General features: G+C 40.6%; 1 protein-coding gene across 8 annotated transcripts in view; it reads left to right on the top strand.

Annotated features, from left to right (window-relative positions):
- Window positions 1–22923, top strand: part of BICD1 (BICD cargo adaptor 1) — a 172415-nt gene that overhangs the window by 82991 nt on the left and 66501 nt on the right. For all 8 annotated transcript variants that reach the window (XR_009418446.1, XM_059471543.1, XM_059471542.1 and 5 more), the window contains exon 2: window positions 3752–3964. Coding sequence is in view for 7 of the 8 variants with exons in the window: in XM_059471543.1 (XP_059327526.1) it covers window positions 3752–3964 (213 nt within the window). In the remaining variant the exon portion in view is untranslated. The remainder of the gene's footprint in view (window positions 1–3751; window positions 3965–22923) is intronic.

Genomic DNA, 22923 nt, shown 5'->3' with positions numbered 1-22923 from the left:
TCAATCAAGAGCGTCCTTCCAAACAAAAATCTTGAGAGAAGTAATGGGACCAGTGTAAGGTGAAAATCTGACTGCTCTGTGTTAGGACAGTCTTTGTTGAAGCAGTAAACTTGCCTCAGTGTTTGTGACTGATCTGAGCTATTGTGCCCACTCTGGGAGGGGATTTCTCAAGGAAACAGAAGCCCTGAAGGACTACACAGCCCCTTCTGGGTCCAAACTTGAATCTGGAAGATGTCAGGAAATCCCCACACTGTGATTACTGAAACCAAGAGCCAACAAGGGACCAATAGTGATTTCTAAGTGGTTTTAATGAGGAGTCCCAGAAAGCAGTACCATGCTGAAAAAAGCAGTGGTAATTAACTGATACATCTGCACAGTACAGTACATCATCTACTCAGAATACCTGAGTCCATTCCATGAAAATACCAAGACATTATTAATGAATAAGGGAACCTCTGCTTTGCTTTTGCATTGTTTTTCCTCTCCCTCGGGGTCATGTCACAGGAAAGCTGTTTATTCACTCAGGCTTCCATGGCAGGCTGGTGTTCCCACATATACAGCACCACAAGGTATTCAGCAAACCAGTTTGTATACAGCACATTACCCAATTACCCAATTGCAAGTGAACTTCTTTTAACTTGCAGTCCTGGTCATCACCTTCTCATGTGAGCACAGTTACTTGAAATATTTCACATCATAGCCAGGTTTTAAGATCTTACAGATAAGTAAATGTATTAAGCAAATTATTAAAAGATAAAATCAAAATAGAACAAATATTTGGCTACCAGCTGAAAAGTATTGATATGTGATTTAATTTAAAAGTGATCAATCTCATGGAAGACTTTAAGTGGACATGTCTGGAAAGTTGAAACCTTTTGGTGTTCTGTACAGGCTATGAAAGAGAGAAGCAGAACTTTTTCCTTGCTTATAATTAAGAGGTATTTCATGTTCATCTCCTTGTTGCATTGATCTGCATAATTACCATCAATATCCTAAGTAAACTATGCTTGCTTGCTTTCCTTCCCCTCATTTTAACATCTTGGTAGCAGTTTAAGGAAGAAATTCTGCTATACAGGTTACTTATCACTGGGACAGATTGCCCAGAGTTTATGGAGTCTCCCTCACTGGAGCTATTCAGGAACTATTGGGATACAATCCAGTGCCATGTGCTCAGGGATGACCCTGTGGTTGGACTAGATGACCCACTGGTCCCTCCTAACCTGATCTGTCCTGTGATACAGTAATGCTCAAACTGGTTTCATAGGAAAAAAACAGTTTATATATTTTGTGTGGTCATAGGTACAAGGAAATGTGGAGTACATATTGTATTTGGGTCACCCCCAGATGGAGGGGAGAGAATGATGAATCTGACTCCATGTTCTCAGAAAGCTAATTTATTATTTTGTGATACTATAATATATTAAAGAATACTAAACTGAACTATACTAAAAACACAGAAAGGATACTTACTGAATGCTAACAAGATAATAATGAAAACTGATGACTCTCTCCAGAGTCCTGACACAGCTTGGGCCCAATTGGCCAAAGAGTGAAACCAACTCACAGCAGAAACCAATGAAACAATCTCCAAACACATTCCACATGAGCAAAACAGAGGAGAGGCAAATGAGTAATTATTGTTTTAATTTTTCTCTGAGGCTTCTCAGCTTCCTAGGAGAACAATCCTGGGTGAAGGAATTTTTCAGAGAATGTGAATGTGACAAGTACACAGTAATTTTCCGCTATGCTGTGCACCATCCCCAAAATCTATATTCATAGCTGTTCTCAAACATCACACATGCTAAAAGTGCACCTTCAAAGTACATTAGGGAAAACCTGGTATGCATCTGGAAGGCTGTCATCACTTGTACTGGTGTTGAACTGTAATTCTCTGATAGAGAGAGGGCTCCAGGTAACATTTATTCATGAGCCTCTCCACCCCAGCAAGTCCTACCTGCTCTTCTGCTGTGTTTTGGTTTTACCCCTTTACATTTGTCTTATCTATTTACAATTTGTAAATACAAATTGGAATATTTGTATTATTTGACTTTATTGACTGCTTTATTTGACTGCTGCTTTTTGCTCAGTCTCAAACTGGGAAAAGTGGGCCATAAGTATGTAGAGGAAGATAATTTATTAGCAGTGTTCCCAAAACATTTGTCTTAGATTCACAGATATCAGTGCTTAAGTTTCATTAAATTGAATTTCTTGTTATTTGGAAAATCCTATTTGGAAGTTGCTGATGCTTGCTATTTCAGTAACTTACAGCTTTTTGAGAAGACAGCTGGGTTAATACATTATTGAATATTTTTAGAATCCTTTAATGCTGAGTTCACAGGATTCTCCAAGTGAAGTAGACTTAAAAGCTGAGAAGTTTTTGAAGAGAGTTTTTCTTTGAAGTTTCTCAGGGTTGCTTCAGTTCTAGTGCCAGTAAAGCTTAGAACGTGTTCTGAAAGGCTATAAATAGCAGCAGTGAAACAATGGATTTAATTTGGCAAGGCAAAGGAGGCCACAGCTTACAGTGGGTACAAATGTGTGCTGTGGTTTTGCAGAACTGGGTAGAAATGAGGCTTTTAGGGATAATTTTTCACTGAAATAGCATGTAACCATGACTCAAATTTCTCTCATGTATTAGGAGAGGAAAAAAAAAAAGGTGTTTTTTCAGATTTGTTCACTTGGATTTAAGATACATGAGAGAACTTCTGCCTGTGTTAGGCTAAATAGTCTTCCCATTAGAAGCCCTCTTTTGTCTTTCTCCAGAATCAGGTCATGTCATTTTCAATGAAGTGTCATTTTTTAAAAGGTAATACACTCAAATTCAAAATCAGGTTTTGCTTTTATTTTATATTTTATTGCTATTTTTATTTTTGTGTCTATTATTTTATTCTTTTTTAAGTTATTACATTTTTGCTGGCTTTTCCCCCCATTTTTTATAGGTAAATGATCTCTCCATCATGTCTACTATTCTGGCTTGTAGTTAGCTTTCTTCCAGGTTACTCCAGAGCTGTCAAAAATAACATCAGAAATTGTCACTGAGGAATACTGCCTTATTAAATTGATCAGTGTAGGCCAGTAACAAGAAGACAAGCACTGAAATTCTCTCACTACTTAAACATTTCTCAAACAGTTAAATATCCAACAGAAGCAAAAACCACTGAGTATAAATGAAATGAAAGGGCTCACACAGTCTGTGTTTAGCATTCCAGAGGTGTAGATGGCCACTGCTTGGTTCTCAGCTCGTATATTTTTCTTCCAGGCTATAAGAACATTTTTCCATACCAGGAGATGAGCTCCTGTAGGGAAAAATTGTTGGAAATGGAAAGCAATTCAGTGAGATTTATCAGCTATTTGTGCTCTTTAAGCCAAAACAAACACATTTATTTTGCGGAACCAGAGAAGAAAGGAGTTGATGAATTATGGGCTGGCCTCGTGCAGGAGGATTAAACACTGGCACTAATTAATGGCCAGTAGGCAGAGCACCATCTTGATCTCAGTGGTGGTGAACTGGATGGGGGCCATAAATCCAGACTGCAAACAGGAGCACCCTCAAGATGCTTCATTCCAGCCAAGTGGCATGGTGGCCCTCAGCTGCTGGGACAGTGTTTAATAGTCAGAGTTTGGAATTTACAGATCTATCCCATTCCTGCTGGCTGTGCAGCTGCTCTGTACTGTTGATAATTGTTCTGATTGTTCTACTGTTGGTAATTGTTGCTTCAGTAGGTTTTTACTGTGCTCTGTTTTCCCCTTGCAGGCTTTTGGCCAGTCCTTCTCTGTGCACCGCAAAGTGGCCGAAGATGGCGAGACGCGCGAAGAGACCCTTCTCCAGGAGTCTGCATCCAAGGAAGCCTACTACCTGGGCAAGATTCTGGAGATGCAGAACGAGCTCAAGCAGAGCAGGGCTGTGGTCACCAACGTTCAGGCAGAGAATGAGAGGCTCACTGCTATTGTCCAAGACTTGAAAGAGGTAAATGGGGCTGAATTTCTTTAGGGTATCATGGATAACGTGGCTCTGAGTAAACAAAATATTACAGGAAGTGAAAATGCTCACCTCCCAGTCTGTGATATTCCCAGAAACCACATGGCACAAAATATAACTTTAGTTGGGTTTAAACAACATCACCACCTTAAAACTATAATAAAACCCAATTCAAGAAGCTGTAATTCCTAAGCACCCTTAGCGTTTTGCATTGCATTTTATAGTACTGCATTTCACATAAACACATTTTCTGCACTCTTCTGATATTCATGCATCTCTTCTCTTTCTCAGCATTTAAAAATATAATAAAACCCAATTCAAGAAGCTGTAATTCCTAAGCACCCTTAGCATTTTGCATTGTGTTTTATAGTACTAAATTTTACATAAACACATTTTCTGCACTGTTCTGATATTCATGCATCTCTTCTCTTTCTCAGCATTTACGTAATTTCTCAGGTATTCTAGACTGCCTAGAATTAGATGAAACTTTTGCTGGTTTTCTTTTACTGTAAAGCAAAATTAAAATGCATGCTCTTATTTAGAAAATGGGTAACAGTAAGGAAGCCAGATTATTGACCATATGACACATTGAATAATTTTAATGGAGATTTAAGTAGTATTTAATAACTTATCTTTTTTCCTATTGGAATCTGAAAATTATGGAATGCAGCAGAACAACTACATGCAGGGGAAGGCAGCACTTGGAAATGAGCCCGCATCTTGCCTGCATTCCCTGGGAATGCTTAGACATAGGGATTCTCCCCACTGTCCAGCTGCTGAAGGAGATATTTCCTATGTGAATCTGGAAAGTGATTATTTAATGCATTAATTTGTTAATATTAACAGCTACCATGTTTTCTGTAGCTGGATGGAATAGCATCCTTTTATCCTACAGAAAGCCCTGGAACAGGGTATCACTGGATCTGAGCCTTTACTCCCATTGAGCATTTTTATTGTACACTTGCCCATAATACAGATCAGGTTTCAGGAAGAAGTAGTACACACATGCCAGCTGTTCCCATATTCCAATTAAAATATGTGATTATGATTGCTGTTGCAGTTGTTAACAAAAGAAAATCAAATCTATTTTTAATTATTTGTGATCTACTTGTCCTAAAATCCTATCCTAAAATCTTCCTGGTGGCAGACAACCAGCTGCTGACAGCCCTACCTGTTTGGTTTAGCTCACAGGCCCTGATGACTTGGGGTGCGTACACAAATGAACAACCAAGTTAGAAAAAATGCACATTTATCTTTGTACTCCATACTTTTCCTCTGGGACTCCTTCAAATGCAAATCTCCCTTCCATTTTCCATCATGGTTATTGATCTGCAGTTTGTTCAGGAGGCAGTTTCAGTACCTGTCCTCCCTGGAATATTGATTGTCCTCGTTTCCTTGGTGATAATAGTAACTCCTAATGTGAAGCCAGCTGCAATTATTTCCTGCTCTAATGCTAAATAGAATCAAGCCATTGTAGTTAATTAAAGTGCAATAAAGGAATTTACTTGAATAAAAATTAGGCTGATAAACTGATTGTTATTACTGAGAGGATGTTGTACCCCAAGTATCAAGTCTTTGACTAAGTGGAACTTTCATTTTGTGTTACTGCAATCAATGTATGAAGCATAAATGGAATTAGTGCAGTCAGTTGATTACACCACACATTATTATGATTAATTACTTGAATAATAAGAAGAGATAGGGGATGATTGGCAATTACTTCAGTTTCTTTGTGATCTTTTCACACTGAATTACGCTGATATTTCACCTTGTGCTCAAAGGAATCTCACTTGTGCTCAGCCTGATACCCCTTGGTCCTGTGGCTGTGATATCCAAGTGCCTGCTGAAAGGACATGACCTTCTCCTGAAAGTGTTTATGAATTTGTCTGCTTGGTTCTGCCTCCTGCAAGCAGGAAAAAGCAGACTATACTTCAAATTTTGACAGCTACAAAGGTGAGGGGGAAAAAAGTATGAAGTGTCTGGTATGTTTTGGGGTAAAGCCAGAATTAGGTGCTGTGTGGGTGGATTGCTACAATGAGGAAGCAATTTGTCTCTTCAGGCAGTAAATCTGGAAATCTAATTAGAGAAAAAAAATGAAAGAAAAAATGTCATTTTTATGTGGGCCTCTGTACTGAATGATACAAAGATAGATGGGTAGATTCTAGACAGAAGTTACCTGATTGTATCCTGTCTTTTCCCCTCCCTGCTCTTTACCTCTTCCCCTCAAGAAAAACATGTTTTATGGCTGTTTTTTAGCCTTAATAAGATATTTTATAAACTAAACAAACAAGCAAAAAAAATTTCTTTCATCTTCAGTCTTAATAGAAAGGTTTGAATAGCTGCTGTGCGGTTCTGGCAATAGTGTTTTTGCATGGATGACACAAATGTGTGGTAATTTCTCCATGCACTCATCCACTTAGGATACTGAAGACTGATAGGGGAGTTTTCAAAAAATGACCCTTGTTATTGGTATCACACTGCTAAATAGTACACTCAGTGCTTCTCCGCTCTCCAGCCTGTCCTGGGAGTTATCTGATGAATTCATTGTGCTCTCTGAATTTGCACAGAAATCCATAGTCCTATGAATGTGTATGAGCATTTTCTGAACCAGCAGAAGACACTCCCATGAATGCTGATGGCTTTTAGCAATCCTGGGAATTCCATAGCCCTGGAGTTTAAAAATTCATACCTTTTAGCAAGTATCTGCCCTGCAGTAACAGATGATGTCTGCAGGGCAGCTTGACCTGGATCTCCCTGGCTATAAAAGGGAATTTATCAGGCTCAGGTCTCTGGAGAATTATGCATCTCAGACTGCAAAAACAAACAAACTGATTTCATTACCCATGTCTTGGAAAAGATGGTTTTCTGAGAACTTGCTCACGTGCTTCACCCTGATGGGCATTAATGAACCAGGAATCTCTCAACATAGACAGCTTTCTACTTCATGTTAAAATGATTAAAGGAGTAAAACACCACCAGCTTTATTTTTGATGTAATAAAAATCCCTAGAGCGTTGGATAGGAATCTTATTAATTATCACCTAACTAAATAAAATATACATTTTGAAAAGCTGGTAGATTTTTTCTCCCACTAAGACCTCAGACAGGGAATGTAGGCTGTTTAATTTGAACCAAAACTACACAGATTTTAAAACTGAGAACTGAGACCAGAGACATAATATTTTGCAATCAGAGACTAGATTTACAAAATCTGTATGTTAGGCATCACACAGTTTAAGGTGGTAGCCTCTCTGTATGGAGAGATCATTATGGTTATTAGATCATATAACCTTCTCTAACAGTGTATAAATTGCCCTAATATATTATAAATATTTAAAATACTTTTCTTTTAAAAAACATCTTTTTAAAACACAATCTTTTATCCTTTTCTAATGTTCTGGAGTCTGGTTTTTGCGTATTTAAAAGCACTGTTCACTTACAGTTGGGAGATAACTTTTTCTCCTTTGTACCAGTAGAGACAATCTCTTCTCATTATAACCATAAGTATTTTTTTGGTGTAGAGAGATGTAATCACCACCTTGAGAAGCTGATAACTGGCAGAGGTGGTTATGAAAGCCCAGATGAAGCTTCTCTCAGAAGATGGAGAAAGTTTTCCATGCCCACAGACAGGAAATCTCCATATAGAGGTGATGTCTGTATATACTCCTCCATCGTGGGAAGGCTGGGCACCTGACTCAAAACAGGTGGCAACTGGAGGGGAAAGAGAATGAGGCAAAGATTGAAGCAGGTGACAGTGTAGAAAATGGAGATGAGTGATGGTACAGTTCAGGATTTGTAGGTATTACAAGACCAGGCTGATGAGTTGTTTGGGGTGGATGGGTGAATGGTCTTGGTGTCTGAAGGGGCTGGCAGGTATGGATCAGCTCTTTCTTCCCATTAAAAGTAGTGAAAAGGAGAAAGCCAGGAGGAAAAGGGTTAAAACTCATAGGCTGTCCACTAAAAAGCCACTGCAGCAGCTGTGAGGATTGCACAGAGAAATCAGCACCTGCGTACCTGCAGCCCATGAGATAACAGATGAACAGGGGTGTTCATGTGATGGCAATATTAATGGGCCATGGAAACAGCACACACCTGGGTTTCTGGAAGGCAAAAACAGGAAAGAGGGCAGTGGAAGGGTAGGGGGAGAGAAAAATAGAATTTTGTGGTGTAGTATTTGCTGAAAGCAGGTGAAAAAAATGGCTAAGGTGAAGTTGTGCTGCCCTGCTGCCCTTGAAATCAATAGATATACAATTATTTGCTTCATCAGTACAAAAATCTTGCACTTCATGCTAATTAGAAAATGTGTGGGCATGGTAGCTTGGATTTTTTTGAGGAGAGCTAATGTTGGAAAACAGAAAAAAATTTACAATCATTGTCTTCAAGCTGGCTTTCATCTAAAAAGTTATATATTAAGAACTGGATTTTCTGTGTTAGACATAGCTTAATTCAAAATGTGCTGTTTCCTATTTAGAAATAATATTTTTTTCCATCTGAAAAATTGGGGTTTTTTTCTCTTTTACAATTTTGAGTAAAACCTAAAACTTTTAAATGTGGACACCTGTAGTCAAAGGCCTGTCACAGTGTAACTAGGGCAAACACACCAGTTAATTTCAGATTCTTGTTTTGTTGCTTTGGGTTTAGATTTGGGTACATAGTGCATCTGTATAATGTAGGTAGTCTATAGTAAATGCAGGCCCACTGATGAGGGGAGAGAATGATGCACCTGACTCCATGTTGTCAGAAGGCTAATTAATTACTTTATTATACTATATTATATTAAAGAATACTATACTATACTAAAGAATATAGAAAAGATACTTACTGAATGCTAAAAGATAATAGTGAAAACCCATGACTCTTCTCCAGAGTCCTGACACAGCTTGGCCCTGATTGGCCAATGAGTGAAAACAACTCACAGCAGAATCCAATGAAACAACCACCTGTGGGTAAACATCTCCAAACACATGCCACATGAGCAAAACAGAGGAGAAGCAAATGAGATAAGAATTGTTTTCATTTTTCTCTGAGGCCTCTCTCGCTGCCTTTCAGCTTCCCAGGAGAAAAACCCTGGGCAAAGGAACTTTTTCAGAGAATGTGAATGCCACAGTTGTCCTCAGATCCTTTGTACATTCAATTGTCATCTACTGCCGGAAGCTTCTGCACACATTGTGTTTCGATTTCTACCTTTTTTAAAAGTTTCTGTTCATCTAAAGGTCTGGCTTGGCCTGAGGTCTGTTGCTACCCTGTTGCTGCACGTTGGGTGCTGCTGTAGGAGCTACTGGGGTCTTCCAAGGACATGTTTCCCAGCTGCCACCTCACCCAGTGATGTCCTTCTACTCTCAGATTCTGTGATTGTGGTGAGGTTTGGGGCTCCAGTTTATTCACTGTCCTAGGATTTGTGAATCTGCTTCTTTCTCTGAAGGAAGAGCCCTAGCAGTTGGTTGGCAGGCTCTTTGTTCCTGCAGATGAAGCAGCTCCACATTGTTGGGAGGTGGTGTTTTGAGGGCCAGAGAGAGTGGGACTGAGCCAGCTGATGAGAATGACTCTAGCCTAAAGGCTCAACCACTCAGATGGGAATAGGGAACAAGTTCTAGTCCTTATTTCAATTAATGTTGGATAAAAAATACTTAAATATATTAATTGGGTCAGAGAGCAGAAGCCCAGCCTCTCCTGTGTGAGGTGGCAGCCCTCAGCAGAGGCTGTCTCTGTCCCTCAGAGTGTGGCCTGCAGCCTGGCTCTCCCATGGCTGGTGGCCTCACTACTGAGCTCCTGGAGGGAGGAAACTCTGGGCAACCAAGTGAGGTGACTTTACCAACTCTGCATTGAAAAAAGGACAGAAAAGCTAAGTCTGGGAGAGGAATCACTGCTAGGAATTATGTACCGCAGGAAGCACCTGCAGCTGCGTGCTTGGGTGTAGTGACGAAGCTAGTGAACTCTCTTCACTTTTTGTTAGCTTGCTTTTCTAGTAGTTGTGGTGTTGTGAGGTCCTCAGGATGAGGTGAGAGATGAGAATTTGACTCCATGTTCTCAGAAGGCTGACTTAATATTTTATGATATTATATTAAAAGAAGTGATACACTAAAACTATACTAAAGAAAGAGAAAGGATACAAGAATATTCTTAGCAAGAATAATGAAAGCTTGTGGCTGACTCCTCAGAGTCTGACACAGCTGATGGTGATTGGTCATTAATTAAAAACAATTCACATGGAACCAATCAAAGATGCACCTGTTGGTAAACGATCTCCAGACCACACTCCCAAACAATCAGATAATTATTGTTTCCATTTTCTGAGGCCTCTCAGCTTCCCAGGAGAAGACATCCTGGTAAAGGGATTTTTCAGAAAATATCATGGTAATAAGTAGTTGTCTAATTTCCTTCATGCATAGAACAGGGAGCCTGTAACTGTGCTCTGGTCTGGTGGTTACCCCAGTGGAGTGATTTAAGTGACTGCAGTGTTGACTCTGTTCCTTACATGATCTCATCTGCTCCCTTGTGATGTTGTCCTGTGCTTTCCATCCACAGCCTTATCCCACTCAATCTACTCCAGAGTGGAAGTTTGCTTTGGCATCTACACCATTTAAAGAAAGCTTGCATTGTAAATATTTATCTGCTTGTTAATATTGTGGTGGCACTTGCAGCAAGGACCTTGTATCATGACCGGGAAAAGAGGATCAGATGTACCCTCAGCCAGTTTGCAGACAACACCGAGTCGGGCAGAAATATTGCTCTGTTGGAGGGGAGAAAGGCCCTGCAGAGTGATCTTGACAGACTGGACTGGGGGGCTGAGGACAACAGAATGAGGTTCAACAAGGCAAAGTCCTGCACTTGGGCCACAACAACCCCATGCATCACCACAGACTTGGAAGAAGCTGCCTGGTGGAAAAGGACCTGGGGGTGCTGGTTGAGAGCAGCTGAACAAGAACCAGCTCTGTCCAAGTGGTCAAGAAGGCCAATGGCAACTGGCCTGTGTCAGCAACAGTGTGGCCAGCAGGAGCAGGGCAGTGATTGTCCCCTGGTACTCAGCACTTCTGAGGCCACACCTCTATTCCTGCGTCCAGTTTTGTGGCATGAAGGACATTGAGGTGCTGGAGCAAGTCCAGAGAAGGGCAATGGATAAAGGGTCTGGAGCACAAGTCCTATGAGGAGCAGCGAAGGGAGCTGGGGGTATTTAGTGTGGATAAAAGGAGGCTCAGAGGAGCCTTTATCACTGTTTGCAACTTCTTAAAAATAAGTTGTAGTGAGGGGGGATGGATCTCTTCTCCTAAGTAACAAGCAGTAGGACAAGAGGAAACAGCCAGAGGAGATTAGATTGAGCACTAAGAAAAAAATTCTTCAGCACAAGAGTGCTCAAGCATTGGAACAGGCTGCCCAGGGAGGTGGTGAAGTTACCAACCCTGGTGGCATTTAAAAGACACACAGATGTGTTATTTGTGGATGTGGTGTAATGGTGCACTGGACATGCTGGGTTAATGGTTGGATTTGATGATCTTAGAGGTATTTTCTAACCTGAATGATTCTATGATTTTTAGAGGGAGAATAATTAAGAAAATATGCTGAAAGGTTAAATATGGACATTGTTAATGGTGTTTTGATCCTTATGGACCTTAATGCAAGCACTACTTTTTGAAAAGAAGCTGTAGGAGTGAGACAGAGTGAGCTCTCGTGCTGCTACAGCAGCCCATGGACATGACTGAGGGGTGGGTGTCAGGTTGTCTGAGGAACAAAGTGGAGCTGGGTGTGATAGAGAGGTGGCAGAACTGTTCCTCCTGTCAGGAGAGTGCTCATGTCTCAATTTAGGGTGTTTTCAGCATAATCAATGGAGTTAACAATATTTACATTCCTTTGTTTTGGAAGTTACTGTCAACTGGTTAGAACCAGCTCTAAATTAGGCTTATAGTGTGTTATTTTGCCCACTGAGAGTTGTTCTTATTTTCTCTCTCCTGCCATAGGGAGATTCTGCCAGCCCACCCTCATAAATGTTTCTCTCTTCTTTGCTGATAGTGTAAATAGGTGATATTTTTGCCTTAAAAGGCTGAAAATTTGCTAAAAATGCATTGTTTCCATCTGCTTTCAGGAAAAATTTCAGATGGAGCTTATTCTGAAAGGTTGTTAAATGGTTTCCTCTGCTCTGTGCATGTACTTTCCCTGTTCACAGGACTTCTGAAAAGAAACAAAATAATTTTCTTTGCCTCGGAGACAAAAAAATACAGCAAGCTGTGACTTTGTAGTCCTACCAAACCTCTCTTCATGCTGTGAAATTAATGGGTATACTAATAGACTGATGCTGTCTCTCTGTGAGAGAAAGAGCTTTGAGTATAGGCAGCAAGACCACTGCAGACTGCTTCTGAGTGTTCCTATTAACAGACAAAGATTTAATTACAGATCTGCCATTCAGCTCTATCTTCTGACTTAGTTACCACCAAATGCTTTCTTTGGGTTCTTGCTTCACAGTTTGGCTGTCAGACCACTCAGGTGAAACCCAAGGAGGCTATGGTGAGATTCACCTTTTTGTTTCCTGAAATGTGGTTTATGATCCTAAATTGCTATAATCACTCATAAGATGATTGTGTTTCTGAGTTCATACTCCTCATAAGCACCAACTGTAATAGAATAGGAAGGTCAAGAGTTCAGGATAAATACATTTTGTTGTGGCACTGTTTTCTTAGGGTAACCAGCTTGTTGTTTTGCTGCTCTTACCCTCAAATATACTTGCAAGCCACCAAAAGCATCTTTGAGTGGTTGTGTTTCCCGTTAATGAGCCCAAACAAGGATTTTGGATACAAATTTGGGATTTGACACATTCATGACACTGTTTTCTTTGGCAAGGCTCAGGGATTTAGCTCTGCTGGGAATAGCAGAGACAAACAATGGACACTAGGGAGGTCAAAAAAAGGCCAAGTGGGATAATGGAGCATAACCAAGGGACTGTTGCATAAATACAGAGTGCCTTATTAAAAATACTCAAATTCCCAGCTCCCTCTTTGAGAACAGGGGCCTCAAATAGCAAATGAAAGAGGGTGCACTTTCAGCTGCCCTTGGTAATCTTTGGGCAGTAATTAATCAAATCGGGATCTGGCAGTGCTGGATCTTACATAAGTTCTTTGCAAGAATGACCCCTTATTTGTGCCTTGGTGGTGTTTCCAAGGCCTTTGTGTCCCCCTTTGTGCAGGGTATTGAGTGAGCACGTGCTGAGAGGGCAGCTCTGGAAGCCAGAGGTGTTACCTGGGCGTGAAAAGGAGTGAGGCACGTTTCATGGAGGGTTGGGCCATCGGTGCTGCTGCCACCTGAAGATCTAGTCCCAGTGCCAGGGCTGGTAGGGGATGCCAGGGAAAGCATCTTCATATGATATCCCTGTTTCCCAGGGATCCCACACCAGTGGCTGCTTGGATATTGGACTAGCAGCTCTCTGAACTTGTCAAAACATTATTTTGTTTTTCCTTGAACATTTTTAAAATGCCTAACTTTCCTGCCTGGCTTTTGTTTCTGGATGAGGAAGCCCTCTTCAGAACTTCTTGTGCTGACTCATTCATTTCAGTACTAATTTGCTGGTTAAAAATAACTTGAGCTTTTGTCTATTCAAGTGGTGTGGAGTAAGATGGGTTTTGGCATTGCTGGGATTAGCTGTGTTGCCAGTTTTTACAGAATCCTTGCAGTGTGATCTGGACTCTCAGGAGCTGTGTTGACTTGTACCTTGTGATTTCATTCATTAGCCTGGGATTAAGTGAGAAAGGAAAAATACCCTGGGTGCCAGACTTTCTGAAACTTGAGTCCAAAAGCTTAATCAGTCTTCCAGGTAAAGTAAAGGCATAAGGAGAAGGAGAAATTTTTGCTGGAAGTCCTCACTGCCTGAGTGCATAAGCAAATAGGGCATAAATTGTGATTACATGTGTCACTGATAAATAATATTAAACAACAAATGAAGTTTGTTTGAAAAAATGAAGTTTGAAGTTTGTTGCCCCTGTTCTAATTAGTTTCCTTTGATTTTTTTTATTAAAATCCTGAGCAGTTTTCAGTTTAAAAAAAAAAAGTTAAAGCTTCCCTAAGAAGCTTTAACTTCTTCCCAGTCATTCAGTGTCAGAATGTGCCTGGGGAATTCACACATGCACTGTAGCCCTGCATGGTTGTACCTTCTGTTGTTGACTTTCCCCTGTTCCTTGCATATGGATGCATCACTGCCTATTTTCCTTCCTCCTAAACTTTTTGGCTCATTTTTAAGCAGTACAGAAAGGATGGCGCTGACTGGTCATTGGTTCAGAGATGAGATCCACCAACCAAAACTGAAAAACCCAATGATCTCTGCTGGAGCTGTGATTATTTACTTGGACCTTAGGGAAACTCATGGGTGCTAATCCCATGTGAACATTAATTACCAGCCAAGGTGCTCAAGCTTCATCATCTGCTCTGGTTTGTTTAAAACCCATGTTTATTTTCAGTCTATTTCTCTTTTCTTGTCTTTTAATCAATACTGATTTATTTTTAAGGGCTTGTCCTGGGATTTTAGTAGGTAATTTTGGGAAATAGGATTTACCTTTTCCTGGGGATATGTCTTCACTGTCAGGACATGGAGCATTGCCTGTGACCTGACCCCAGAAGTGCATGATTTGTGAGGTGCTATCAGAGTGAGATGGAGCAAAACACATCTAAATTATGCCTTTAGGCTATAAGCAACTACTAAAGTGACTTTTGGCAAAAATCCTCCACCAACAAAAAGAAATCATGTAGAATCAAAACCTATGAAACCCTGAAAAATATGGGAAAAGTCAGCATCTTTGGGGTTTACATTTTTGTGCTCTTTATGCTGGTGTTTTCTCATTTGGATTCATTCAGAGTACATCTTACAAAACTGAAGTCTGTTCTGTGTTGCAGCCTGAGGCTGTCTTTAAATGTGGTCCTCTGTGGGGCAGGTTCTTCTCTTCAGTTTCCCATTTCTACCTCCAAACCTCAAACTCATTACCAGTTTGTCATTGGTATGAAATCATTAATAAGTTTTTGGCTCCCATCATCTGTACTAATTGTGCTTTCTACAACAAACTCTGTTCTCAAGGGGAAAATTTATAAGAGGAAGGTGACAGAAGGGTGAACAGCAAGAGCCTCAAGTATGCCACCTCTTTTTCTCCCTTTGCCCTTATTACAATATATGACACAAGCTGGCTATTTTTAGTTTTTCTCAACAGTCAGTGCCAGTCAGCATCCAGGAGGTGGGCAGCAAGTCAGGCAGAGGTCAGACAGTGTTATCACCCTTTCATTGTGATGGTCAAATCCACTCTTAAGCTTCATGATTGAGAGAAATGCACTTTTGCTGGCAAATGTTTTAGATGTGTACGTGCAGATGCTCATACATAATCAGAGCTTGTCTGCTTCTATGATGTTATTGTTAAAAAAATCCCCATCAAATAGGTAGGACTAGATATGAATGCAATTTTTGCCTTCACTGCTCTTTCATTCTGCCTTTGTGGCCTTTCCTCTCCTCCAGTGTTGGCTCTTTCAGTTAAATGTGCCTTGAAGGCATCATCATTATAGAGCTGTGATTTTTCACTTCAGTGAAATGGTCAGGCTGTCTGCTCTGACACTCGCTGTGAACTCTGCCTGAAGAGTGGCTGTGGCATTACAGAGTCAGCTCAGAGTGAGGTGGGTTAAAAATGGGTCATTTCCCTCCAGTGCTGCACACCTAGTCACGACAAGGGCATCCAGAGGCAATGCTCTTCTTCATTAGTGCAGTGCTGTGAGGTTTGGCTCATGGTACAGAGGTTTTTGCACTTGTTTCTCAGAGTCCCTTGTGTCTGTTTTCCCAAGGGAAGTGGCAACACAACAGCAGTGAGAAGATACAGGATTCTGGTTCTTTGCTGAGTAGCTGGATGTGATTAAAGTGGCAAGGGCAAAATTCTGGGTCAGTGTGGAGGGAGGAAAGTATTTCTTTCACAAGCAGCTTCTCTCATATGCCATGACTATCTGCCCTTCCCAAATAAGGCTGTGAGAAACAACTGCTCACTTTGAAAATTTAAAAAGGTTTATTAAACCTTAACAAAAATACAACAAAGGACTACATAAGGAAAAATTCGCAGTGCTGGGAACTGCCCTCCTGCACACCATGCAGCCAGTTCATCTTCAAGATGGATGCTCAGTCTTTTATGCCCCTGGGGTTGCATCAGCCAGCCCTGGCCCCTCCCAAGGTCTGTCAGTCAGCTCTTCTTGGCCCTTTATCAGTGGAGATGCTTTCTTGTCACTGGATTGGAGGTCAGGTGTTGCCATGCTGCCCCCCTGAGCACCCCCAAGCTTTTCCATTCCCCACTGCCCCATGCCAGGGACACCTGTGCAGCTTCTTTGTACCTGTCCTGGACAGCCCAGGCTGTGTGATGGCAGCAACACAGGGGGGAAAGGGAACTGTGGGGAGAGCAGAGGGCATCTAAACTACAATAACATAACTGTACAGCACTAAAGCTTTTCTTAATGTTCACACAATAATTATCTTTTAATTGTGAGAGCCAATTATCTCATTATCCATCTATAACAAGGCACACAGAGATGCATGAGAAAAGCAGGGAAGAAAGAGTAAAAATTCAAGAAAATAGGTATGGATGGGGGTTAGTTGTCAAATAAATGGGAATATATTAAAGGGAAAACTTGATATTTTGGTCTATGTCAAGTCATTCTGCTGGTGTGCTCACTCCATTGGTGTGCTCCACAAATGTGAGAGGAAAATTATATCCTTGGTTTGTTATCTAAGACAGAAATGCAGTGAGGAAGCAGCACTGAATCTGCAGATCCCTTTGCAAGATGTTCATAGACACTTTGTAGGGCTGGAGCTTGCCTTATTTTGGCAGCAATTCCCATTGCTATTTTACTGCACAGTAAGTTGCTAAGCAGATAAGATATAGCCAGAGATGTAGATGTATATGATTGGTATGTTCTTGAGATTAATTTTATTGAAGATATTTGAGTCATTATCAGAATATTTGAATTTTGGAGGCTAGGATGTACAGATGGTTTTTATGCAACTTGGTTTGGCTAGTGCTCTGTAAATGTCAGTGGTGATTTGAATTCAGCCCCCTGACAGCTTTCATGTATTCTGTTTGCATTTTTATATTTTTACCCATCATAAATACTTTAAAAAAGCCAATTATGAGTTTTTCATCGCCACTTTTCTTGCCCTCTAGAATTTGACTTAGTCTTTCTTCCTCTTAACCTACCTAATTTCTTCCAAACAAATGTATTGTGAGATGGAGCTTTATGCCAAAGTCCTAACTGCCATAACTCTGTTTTAAAATAAATCACTTCATTTGCTATAAGAGAAATTTAATCCTAAATTGCTAATAGAGTTTAAAAACATTTCAGTATTGTTAGTCCACTTGAAATTGTATTGACATTTTCAAGGGAAAGAAGTGACTATACATGTTTTGAAGTTCAAAAAGTGAAAAATTTTAGAGTATTAGAAAGGAAAAATAAAACTAGGTGAGTCTTTAAACTTAAAATGAGAAATGCACAGCCTTGGGGATGTTTCTGTTTAAGAAAACCTCCACCTTTTAGCATGTTATCAAGAGTAATGAACTCTTATTTTGTGGGCAGCTCTAACACAGGGCAGCTGCACCACCTGCCTTGTGCTGAGCTCAGGCTGTGGATTGCCTGGGTGTGCTAAGCACCAATTTTCAGGAATTCAATGTAAGCTATTACCCAGCTTCTCACTGCAGCTATCAGAAAGGCAAGCTCAGCTTCAGCTCAGCTTCAACAGCATTTATGTAAATTAATCATTCTTTTACCATGTGCTTTGGGGAATCATATTTCCTTTTCATGCCCACTAATTGCATGTTGCAAAGTGAAATACTGAGTTACCCTACCACAATTTGTATTTTTGTTCTTAGCTGCATTCAGAAATATCTAAAATACTGATTCTTGGCACAGTCAGAACAACTGCTACAGCCTCTGTAATTCTGTGCCTTGAGGCAGAAAGAGCCATGATCACCTATTTAAAGACAGGATAGTTAGCAAAAAATGTTTTGATTGCAACTGGAAAGCTCCTTTGCAAGGTTGCAAATGTTTTGGAGATTGTTTTCATCTCTGTTGTCATTTCATTAAAAATCTTGGCAATAACTCAGAGTGAGCTGGAGAGGTAATCTTTCTTTCTGTCAAGCAGCAAATGCAAGGTCTGGTTTATCATTCTGTATTTCATATCATATTGCACTGACCTCTTCCTCAGGGGTTGTGAGCAATTCCAGGACATTGAAACCAAAATGGGCCGGTTTCTTCTTTATTACATGCCCCTGCTTAAGGAAATGTAGCCATGACTCTTCCTTTTCTGTCCAGCACTGCAGCAAAGCTTGTAAGCTACACCATCTTGCAATACTTGTCTTATTACTGAAACCGAAAACCACAGTCAGTTTTTGTACCATGTGTTTAAGCATTTTTCTTTAACAGTGTTTTTTTTTTTTTTAGTGCTGATTTTTATGAGGGAATCACTTCTCTAAGCTGTGGCTTGTAATAGTGGAGGCAGCTCCAAGCATCATTCCCATCTGAGGGCTGGAAGGTCTGGTTGTTTTTAAATCTGGTGCTGCAGCTGAAAAACAGTTCAGGCCCTGCAAAGGTGTAATTCAATGGGATGGTAAAATGGGTTGTGAAAACAACAGCAAAGTAAAATACACACATGTCACTTCCTCCACTGAAGCACATAATTCAGGGTCTGCTGGGGTGAGGAGCCATGTGCCTTCTCCTCTTCTGGCTTTCTCTTTCCATGTCCTGTCTGTAATCCATTAGAGACTTCCATTATTTCAGCATGATTAGGGTTAACTTCTAAACATGATTTATTGCTGCCTTCTCTCATGAATACAAAGATGGAATCTCTTTTTTTCAGCGAGGATATTCTCCAGCTAGATTGTGATTTTTTTTTTTTTTCTTGCTGTAATTTTCAATTTATCAAGTGGGGTATTATTGCACAGCCTTGATAGCCTATTATTGTTCCATCAAGAGTGAGGAAAATTAATTTGGTCTGAGAGAGGTTGTATATGAAGTAGACATTTTGATTTTGGTTTTAGGAAGCACTTTCTTGTTTTCCAGAAGACAGACTTAAAAAATTAGCATTTTTTTTTACAGAGGGTTAACTACTTTTCATTTAGAAAATACCAGTAAGCACTGAAGCAGTAATTTGACCCATCAGCAAAGTGCATGTGCAATATGAAGTGTCTCTCACCCTCAGCTTTCCTCCTGTGCTGCAGCTCCTGCTCATGTGTGTGCTGTTCATGCATTGGGCCAGCTGAGCAGCAAGTCCATTGCAGTACCAGTATCCAGAACTTTCACATACCTTGGAGAGAGAGGCTTTGCTGAAAGATAACAATATAACTTCTTTCAAGAACTTCTGCAGCTAGATAAAGAATAAGCAAATTCTTGTTATAACAGAGAGAGTTTTCCCAAGGTGAACATTTTCTCTGTGCTTACCTACTTAATTTTTCTCAAAAGAGGCCCAAACTGCCTTTAAAGCAAATTGTTCATCACATATTCTCACACAGTCCAAGCCATGTCTCACCCCTTAAATCCAGCCAGATTTAAGATGTAGCAGTCCTTGGAGGTTTACCTGTGATGATGGAGATGTGGCTGGGTGTGCTGAGCTCCCTTGGGCATGGCTGGGCTTTCAGAGGGCACTGACTGCCAGAAATGTGGTGCTAGCAGAGGTTTCCTGTGCTGTTGAGTGGCTGTCTGGCAGCACCTGGGGCTTTTTTGAAGAGGATTTTTCTCCCAGAGGAGATGGATGAATTTCCTGAGGCTCCAGAGTGGCTTTTCTGGGAGTGGATAAGCAGAACAGCAGTTGACTTATGAGGGGACATGGATGTGAAAGAAAACCAAAAGCACTAACAGAGCATCTTTGCTGATGAAGATAATGGACATGACGAGGTTGTATCTGGACTGATGGGATGCTAGGCTTTTGTTTGTTTGTCAAGATTGCTGCTGTGTAAGGTGAGTAGGAGTGGAGCTGGTGACTTAGGGGGAGCTAATGGAAAAACCAAACAACATTTGGAGCTGATTCCAGGTATTTTTTTTAGCCGGGAGATGGCTTTTGCAGATGTCACTTGCTGTTGTTTCTGAGTAAAGGGAGAACTATAGGTATGCCTTCCCTTGTGAACTCAGACATTTGTTCTGTGCATCCCCTCCCAGAAGGACTCTCTTCCTTTCTTTACCTGTGCATGATTGACTTTCAGTGTATTTTACAGCCTTATACTTTTAATAATTTCATGCCTTACTCAGGCCAGATAAGTGCATTTCAACTATTTTTGGTGTAAAAATAGCCTGAAGGCAAACTTGGGCATGTACTGCATCTTCAACTTCCTTAAGAATCTCCTTATTCTGGGATTGCAGTGGTTATGCCCTCCAGCACTGTGCCATTACAGAAAAATCACCATCCCTCAGCTTTGTGCACTTCCCCTGATTCAAGGGTGTTAAACCTCACAGTTATTGTCAAAAAATCAATGCAAGATTTGCATTGGTCTAAAGTTCTGCCAGCACAGAAAACATTTCCAACCTCCTTACATTGGGAGAGTTACCCCAGAAGGTGTTTTTTCCTTTAAGGTTCAGCCAGCTGGCTAGAGGAATCATCTTGGCGCCAGACCAGACTTGAGAAGCTCTGCTGCAGTCTGTGGTCTTATTTGACTTCTACTTCTCTGTTGTTTATGTGAGGGATAAGTTTTTGAGACTTTAAGTCTTTGTGCTTTTTTTTCCCTTCCTCTTTGGCATCAGCTGAACCATATCTAGCATATGTTTGCCTCATTGTTTGAAAATTGCTGCTGAAAATTGCTCTGTATTGCTGTTTAACCGCTTTCATGATGGCTTGCTGAGTCAAAGGAAAATACAGCCACACAAACCCTCCCTGCTTCTCCTTTCCATTCTGTAGAACTGAACTATTTTTTTGTCATCTGTGTGCAACACTTCATTTAGAGCTCACAAATTGAGTTTTTAGCTGTTAATGATAATAGTGATAAAACCAATTTTTTTCCTTTTTTTTTTTTCTGAAAAGACTCTGCAGTGCTTTGTAGGCAGGGAAGTGCTTCAGTAGCTGCTGTAATTAAAACCTTTCTCCTTTGCAACATATGGCAGGATGGGATGAACAGGCAGGAAGAAGGAAGCTTTGTATGAAACAGACAGTGGGAAAAAGTGCTTTGGTCAGAGAGAGAAGCAATTTTATAAATTCAAGAAGTGCCCAAACCAGCCACGGTTTGCCTTCTGTGACTAAGAGGTTTGCTCCCTGTGAATGCTGTCACACATGTTGTGGCTGGGCATGCTGAGCATGCTCTAAACTTGTCTTTTTTTATGGGTGATGAGGGTGTATATGCAGTTCAATATAATCTTCTCCAAAAGAACACCCTGCCTACAAAGAAACCAAACTCCAAGTCGCTCCCAGCAGACAAATTAGCAGAAGTGAGCTGTCTCTGTATGGGATTTCCTATTAGAACCACTAACATCATGGTGGACAGTCCGTAACCTTTGATTCCATGGGAAACAAAAAAATATTTCTGCCTCACCCTCAGAATGTTGTATTTCATAGGAGAGTAATTTTCTAATCTTATGGAAGTGATAAAGATCATCTCTATAAGTGAGGTCTAGTGATGCCTGGTGCTGCCATCTGTTCAGCTCCCTGCCTACTTGGTGAGATAATTTTACCAATCTGTTCCTATAGCATACACTTATTCATATGAGGGATAAAATACTGTGGAAATAAATTCTGTTTGAAATAATACTATTTTATTTTAACCAGGACATGTTTTGCCAATTTCCCACCTCTCTATATAAATGAGAGGTTGTTTTGACTGCTAATAGAGAATGTGTATTGTTTTGAGAGTGTTTTAATTTAAGATGTTTCATTTGTATTGATTTTTTTATAATGAGGTGATTTTTTTTCCTTTAATGGGATGTTGAAGCACTGAGGCCTAGATCTCCATTTTTAGTAACTGGCTGCCCTCTTACATCTTTGGTTTCTTTGACACTTAGTGATCTATGTGAGATGAGGGAGGAAGCTTGGATGAAGAGGATGCTGGTTGCACCCTAAAGCTCAGAAATTCCTGGGATTCTTGTACCCCTAACACTAACTGAAGTGTGCTGCTTACACTACCCAAAGTTCAAAAACTTTAATCTTCTTTCCAGTGTTTCCAATACTGAAGAGCTTTTGACAGAGCTAGTATCAATCTGTTTCTTTCTTCTTTATGTATTGAAAAGAGGATCCAGACTCTGTCATGTAGCAGCTTTCTTTCACGTGTATTTTATGTGCTTAAACATGGAAATCACTAGCAACACTCAGCACTTTCCCTGATGGAGTATTTAAAGAATCTCCCATCTTTTTGGTTTGTTATTCAATTACAGGTTATTATTAGTGTTTTTCTTTTTAAAGAAAGGTTTTTTTTCATTTTAAGAAAACCCTTCTGCATAAACTCTTCTGTTTCTTTTCCAATTTACTTCCAAAGCTGTGTACCCATGCTAAATCCAAGTTTCTAATTGAGATTCTGAGCAGGAAAAGTTGCATCATTGGCTTTTGTTCTCCTGTGACAGCCCATACTAATGGAAACTGCCTTATATAAAACAGTCCCCTTTCACCTTGGAAAACAAAGAAGAGTTCCTGTCTGAAACAAGTACTGTGGCATTTCAGTGTTTTCAAAGAGCTGAGCTTTGTCCAGAGCCTTGACTGTCCTTATCAGCATGATTCACACTCCGCACCGGTGTTGTGGTGATGAAATAAATGGCACTGCCATCAGTGGAGCTGTCTCTGAGCCACTGGCCAGGGCTGGGAGAAGCCCTTGGGCTTTGTGCAGAGCCTGGCACAGAGTTGGTGCTTGACCTCTGGGCCAGAGCAGGAAAATTGCTGTGCCCGGGCTGGTGGAGGCTTTGAGACCTGCTGCCCTCTTTACCCTTCCCTTCCAGTCTTTCACTCTTCAGAAACACAGGATCCTGTTCAAAGTTCACCGTACTGACAGTGTG

Source organism: Ammospiza nelsoni, chromosome 5 (genome assembly GCF_027579445.1).
Source record: "Ammospiza nelsoni isolate bAmmNel1 chromosome 5, bAmmNel1.pri, whole genome shotgun sequence".
Lineage (NCBI taxonomy): Eukaryota > Metazoa > Chordata > Aves > Passeriformes > Passerellidae > Ammospiza > Ammospiza nelsoni.
The sequence above is the reverse complement of the archived record's forward strand: the minus strand, read 5'-3'. Positions and strand labels throughout refer to the sequence as shown.